General features: G+C 36.9%; 1 protein-coding gene across 1 annotated transcript; it reads right to left on the bottom strand.

The window, feature by feature from the left end:
- Positions 1–4177: 4177 nt before the first annotated feature.
- Positions 4178–5968, bottom strand: LOC147392692 (class V chitinase CHIT5-like). Its single transcript, XM_086456665.1, has one exon. The coding sequence runs from the start codon at positions 5957–5959 to the stop codon at positions 4889–4891; it is 1071 nt and encodes a 356-aa protein (XP_086312791.1). The 5' UTR covers positions 5960–5968; the 3' UTR covers positions 4178–4888.
- Between the last annotated feature and the right edge of the window lie 874 nt (positions 5969–6842).

Raw genomic sequence — 6842 nt, 5'->3', positions numbered from 1 at the left:
TATATGTGTGATGTTCTTTGTAACAAAGTCCGGATTTGTTAATTATTCGGTCCTTTTGGATAAATTCGTGAAAGTTTCGTTAAAAAAAAATCAGGAAAATTTTGGAGAATAGACAAATGATGTGTCTCTTATCAAAATCCATCATTTTTAACCTCCCTAACTTCTTGTTGATATTTGAATGTTGAAGAAAATAAAATTTTGAGGATCAAGGGTGGTAAAAGTGTTACCATTTTCCATAATTAATTGATGCATCACCAATTAATCCCCAATTAGATCGGTAGAGAATTTTACGATTTTTGTTTGGGAAAAATTTGAAGGATTTGTGATTGGTGATTATGCATTTAATATATAGCAAGCCCAATTTGAAGCAATTTCAAGCTGACTCGGCTGAGTCAGAAAGAAGTGACTGTACGATTCACTGCATTTCACACTGTGCTGATGTGGATGTGTGTACAATCATAGATGAGTGAAAAAAAGACATCTATGGCTCTGTCCGCATCTCCACGTCAGCTCAGAGTGAAATGCAGTGAATTTTGCAGTCGGTTGAGCATTACTTTACATAATATAAAATAAGTAATTTTATTTACTTTGAAACCAATTTCTCATAAATAATTGTGAAAGAATCCTTGAACAATGGAATTTGATAAGTAAGATTTCGTCTAATAATCTTGTTCTACCTAAAGAAATGATTCATCAAAATAACAACCTGCAATAGGAGCACATTTTTTATCATCAATGCTCAAGAGTTCCTCTATTCAAATCTTTTCTTTCTTATTTTTAGTGGACAATTTGTTAGTACGTATTTTCTCTTGATAAATTCAAGATTTCGGGTCATGTTTTGTGTGGACACGGGAATTTCATCATTTTGAAATATCATTCCACTTTGGAGGATTTTGGAGTCGCCACCATTTATATTTGAAATGAGTGTGAATGATCACCCGGATTGCATTTTTCAAAAAATATGTTATTTTTGTCGTTAGTGACTCTCGTACGAATAAGAAAAATACTTGATCCAACTTTTGATTCAAGGTAAGGGGGTCCGTGTTAAGGAGTAAGGAAGGTGTTAGGCACCCTACTCCTTCCACGTGGGTGGTAACCTCAGATTCGGTCCAATAAAATAAAATAAAGTAAAAAAGTTGAAAATTTTTTATATATGTCCTCGAGGGACTTTTGATTTTGATTCAAATCATTGAGGGCACTCTTATTAAAAAAGAGGCCCTTTAATGGTTCAAATCATTTTGGTGTGTGTGCAAAAGTGTAGAGAAAGGGGGTGAGTAGAAGAGGGAAGTTGGATGGGGTATTCTTTTGTTTAAACCCACCTTGATCTAATCTTGATCTTCTTTGATCTTCAAAGATGTGCTTCTTTTTCTTTTATTGGTTTGTTTGATAGAAAGTTGAGAGTTGAGGGTTGAGAGTAGTGAGGTGAGTTGAAAGTTGAGAGTAGTGAGAAGAGAGCTATCTTTTTTAGAGGATTTTTTATCAAATTTTCATTAGGGATTGAGAGTTAAGAATAAGGGGATTTTTATAGAATTTGAGAGTTATTTTGAGGGGTAGAGTTGGGTGAAATGATGAAAAGTGGTAGAATGGTATGGGATTTAAGAGAGATGTGAGGGTAAATTAGAAGGGTTTAGAGGGTATTTGTGTAAGAAGATTAAATGGGTGAGTTTTGACCCAAATGGTTTAGATCATATCCAACCCATTTAGGTGGAGTGTTTGGTGAGGTGAGATGATGAGTGTTTAAGATGGTGGTTGTGATTAAATGGTGTTTGGTTTAAGAGAATAGAGGATTTAAGAGAGTAGTTGATGATATTTTGGGAGGGTGAGGGAGATGATGTCATATGACAAAATAGGTAGAAATGAATGGTTAAAATGAGTTGATGGGAGAGGATGAATGTTTGATTTGAGAGGAGAAATGTAGGTTTAGGTTGTAGATGTGGGTTTTATAGGAAATGATGGGGTAGATTAGGGGAATGTGATGGTTGGTTAGTAGGGGGTAATGATAATAAGTTAGGGGGAGGTGCAGGTTGTAAGTGTTTGATTGGAGAGAATGGATAAGGTAGGTCAGGAGGAAGGTGTAGGTTGGAGGTGTGAGTATATGGTATTTAGAGAAAAGGTGATGGGATAGGTTGGGGATGAGGGAGGTGAGATGGGGTGATAACATTTGTTATACCTTGATGATGTTAGGTGATTGGTTGTGATGTTGGGCTTGGGTAGAGAATTGGGTAGTGGGTTGAATGATTTGGGCTTGGGTAATAGGTAGAATAAGAATGGTTTAAGATGGATTGAGGAGTGGAGAGGGGGGTTTTTGGCCCGCGGGCCACGTGAGAAACCGTGGGCCCTTTATTGAAAGAAATAGAGATTTTTGAAGGTTTGGGATTTATGGCCCATTTCAATTTTTACGATTTTTGGGGCATTTTGCGTCGAGGGTCGGGTCAAATTTGGGTGTTTACATTTTGAAACTAAGATCTTTATTATTATAATGTGAAAGGTTAGTATTTTTTAAGCAAATCTTCGCTAATTAATATTTTTAGATTATAAAATAACTTCAAATATATTCAAAATTATTCCTTAGTTTTGCCATTATATATATAAAATCAAGTTAATTATTTATTGAGGATTGTGTGTGATTGAAAAAAGGGTATTTTAGAAATACCCACCTTTAAAATTGGTAATATTAGGTTTATCCCCTTGCAAAATGCAAGATTAGGTTTATCATTCTTGATCGTAAGTTAATGTTCTTTTTCTTGATGATTTAATAGTAAAATTTTGATTTAGTAATTAAAGTACTTAAAGAGCATTTCTAAAAAAATCGAAATTTCACTACTAAATCATCAAGAAAATGCAATGTTGATTTACGATTAAGGAGAGTAAACCTAATTTTGCATTTTGCAGGGGAGTAAATCTAATATCACCAATTTTACAGGGGATTTTCTAAAAATACCCTTGCAAAAATTGCTACAAAATCAATTAGTATTTTTTTAATTAAAACTAACAAATCTACTGGAACTTATGGATTATCTCCATGTAACCAATCCTCAATTAGCCCTTGCCTTAGACCATACCTCAGGAAGCAGAGGCCTTGAATTCAAATCGCTCCTGAGTGGTCACTCTCAGAGATTTATGCTAGAAATTCCCTAATAAGGTGGGGAGGGGACAACGTGTGCCCCAAGTATTAGTCAGGAGCAGGGGTAGAGCCAAGATTTTGCTCTCGTGAGGACAACCAAAAGCAATTATTTATTATTATTATTTTTTTATGAGGGCAACTAATAGATGAATTTTTTTTAGGGGCAATAGCGACATTTTATTATCCACCATTATTGTCTGTCACAATAACTCATATATACTCATAGACTTCAAAAATTCTTGGGGGTGGGTGGGGGGCAAGTGCCCCCACTACCTCCAATATAAATCCACCCCTGGTTGGGAGCTGTTTACGAGGCCCAAATACCTCAGTTCAAATTTAAAAAAATAAAAAAAATAAAATAAACACATTTTAATACCATCTCCCAATTAAAAAAAGGAGAAAAAAATAGATAGACCCAAAAAAAAAAAAAAAAAAAAGGTAATTTTAGGACACATTAAAGGTTAGAAATGATTACATAGCACAATCAGTATTTTGGGCCCAATAAAAATTAAAAGAAATCACCATTCATGCAAAAATTTCAATAAATAAGGTCCAACATTCTTGTTGAGGATATGAATTGTACATATATAAAAATAAAAGGGTACCACCATTATTAACCAACAAAAAAATAATTCACTATTGAAGTCAAAGAATGATACATAATCTTTCATAAATCCCATAAATGAATGTTAGAAATCTCTCAACAACTGATATATGAAATCGATCTCCTTATTACAAAACACACACACACACACACACACACACACGCACGCACGCACGCAGGTCCTCAATGATCCCATGCAGTAGAAGCTGCGAATCAAACCCTGGTGTTAGTTGAGAAACATTTTTTTGAGCCCTATAATGTATTAAAAACCAATAGGATTGTTTAGAGAAAGCCCTCAACGTTATGGTGAATATTTGAGATACCCCTATATTTTCAAACTGATTATATGCCCCCCTTGACCTTGTTGTTTAGGTTTAGACAAATAAAAAATGGCCTAAATACCCTATTTTCTAGGCAAAACTTTTTATTTTATCCCAAAAACAGTTATCTTCAAACTCTTCTACCTCTACAGTAAATTATTTTTTTATATTTGACTTCAACTTCAATCCATCTTTTCAAACTCGCCTAATTCAATTATAGAAAAGCCCTTGATTTTGTTACCCAAAATTTCTTCATCCTCTATTTCTCCAAAATCTTATCTAGTTCTTGAGGCTTGATGTATAAAATTAATAAAGGGTCGAGTTCAGTGACTCTTAAGAAAACACATGATCTCAATTGTTTAGACACAATATCCAACGGTTGTGATTTATGCTATTTTTTATAACACAAATCTCGAAGATTCTTATCCCAATGATAAATCTCAATTGTTTGATTTTGTATTCAAATGGTTAGGATTGTGTGATTTTTCGGTGAGTCATTCTTCAGGAGTCACCAGAACTTGACCCATAAATGGAAGTTTCAGTTTGAAGACGATTAGTTTTGGGAAGAAAAATAAGGTTTTTGATTAAAAGTTGAAGATAAGGGCATTTGGGTCATTTTATATTAACCTATTAAAAATACCAATGTCAAGACTCAAGAGTGACATGTCATCAATTTTAGAATATAGGAGGGTCTCACCAAAATGTGGAGGGGTATTTCTCAACAATTTAATTCACAAAGGTTCTTGATTTTTTTAAAAATTATGAGATTTTTTTTTTTTAAATGCCAAATTAATTTGGATTAATGTCACTATGCTTTCCTAACAAACACATACTCTTAATTTAAATTTTAGCTTGTCTAGAGATGGTCCAATCCCTATCCTGCCCCAAAGCCCAGAAGAAATATCCTCCAATTCCATGAGACCTAGCAAATTGTACCTTTGTCTTCACCGATGTCGGATCATCGTAGCCAATCCAAGCGTCTCCGGCATAAGAATACATTGAAACAGTGCTCCCGTCATACACGACAGTCGCATTGTTCAAATTATTGAAATCGATCACCTCGGAGTATGTCATGATTCCATTGCCCGGCCCCACACCAACTGCATCGGCTCCTATCCCGTGCACATTAGGGTCCTTGAGCGTCCACGTGCGTCCGTAAATTGGCAGGCCCATGACTACCTTCCTCGCTGGTACCCCAACATCGATCCATGAGTGTATGCCATAGCTAGTCGAAACGTTACTAGTTGGGTCATAGAGGGCGGCTTGTGCACCCGTGAAGTTGCTCCAGTTCCCATGGTAATCAAAGCACATAGGGCTAACCCAATCCACATATCTACGTATGGATTCAATGGGATATGATCGTGGCACATCGGATAGGAAGAAATTTGATGCAAAGTATACGGCCGAGGTTAGTAGAAGACGAGGCCGACCTGTGGCCATTGCCTCCATATTGAGTGCCTTACGCCATTCTTTGAATAACAAACCAAGGTTAGACATGTCGTCTTGGTTTGCCGGGAACTCCCAATCAAGGTCAACTCCATCGAACCTATATTTTCGAGCAACTTCAATTGCGGAGTGAATGAAAATTGATCGAGTCACGTTGGTACTAGCAATTTTAGAAAACAAAGTCGGGTCGCTCCCACCTCCTCCAATAGATAGTATAGTCTTCACAGCCGGAGATTTTTTGGTACGTAATATACTAGTGAATTCGGGTAGCATTTGCTCGTCGTTTGGTGTTATGGCTAGTTTATAAGTGGTCTGGTCGGGTAGGAGGAAGGCGTAGTAGAGATGGGTGAAGTATGAGGTGTCGATAGAGGATATAGAGAAACCCGTAAATGAAGGCCAATATGCACCTTTGATTCCTTGGTAAGGAGGCATCGGAGATGGATTGGGTGAAGGGACAGCTGGCATGGGTGGAGCCGATTCTGATGGGGGTGGGGGTGGGGGTGGGTAAGGAGCACATGTAGGGGTAGCTGGCATGGGTGGAGCCGATTCTGATGGGGGTGGGTAAGGAGGCCATGTAGGGGTAGCTGGCATGGGTGAAGCCGATACTGGTGGGTAAGATGTAGGAGACTGTATAGGGGACATGGGTTGTGGTGGGTAAGATATAGGAGCTGAGACGGGGTAAGAAGGTTCTGTCGCGTCAGAATTGGGAGCGGGCGTGGAAGGATTAGGGATCGGAAAATAGGGAGGTGACGACACCGGAGAGATCGAAACCGATGAACCGATGATAGAATAGAAAAGAGTTATTAGAAAGAGTGAGGAGTATTTCCGGCTAGCCATGGTTGGGGTGGGTCAGATAATGATGGGGTGGGTCATATATATATATAGATATATATATATGAGGAAGCCTGATTTTAAATTGAAGCTATGTTTGTATCGATGTTCTATGTTGCATGGATGTTCTATTTGGAGGGTTGTGTTATGTAGCTTTGTGTGTGTTGGTATTTTGAACTATGGCATATTTAACACAACCCTCACATTGACAGTTTCTAGGAAGATTTCAAATGGAAGATAAAGGATGAGAATGATTACGCATGGAAAATGGATGAGAAAACGATTTTTCTTAAGAGAAATATAATTTAATTTGGGCAAATGATTACATATTTTTCTTGGACTTAAGTTTCCCGTCCGATGAAACTATTTTTGGGAGAGATTTTTTTTTCCATCTGGCGCTTCAGAGAATGATTTTTCCCATTACCTAATGTTCTTCTCTCCAAATCATATATCTCATAGTCAAATGGTCGTAAAAATCATGGTTTTAAAACTTGAAAACTTGACTTAGGTCTATCAC

Source organism: Akebia trifoliata, chromosome 10 (genome assembly GCF_017979445.1).
Source record: "Akebia trifoliata isolate Shusen 1 chromosome 10, ASM1797944v1, whole genome shotgun sequence".
Classification (NCBI taxonomy): Eukaryota; Viridiplantae; Streptophyta; class Magnoliopsida; order Ranunculales; family Lardizabalaceae; genus Akebia; species Akebia trifoliata.
Note: the sequence above shows the minus strand (reverse complement) of the source record. Positions and strands in the feature narration are given on the sequence as shown.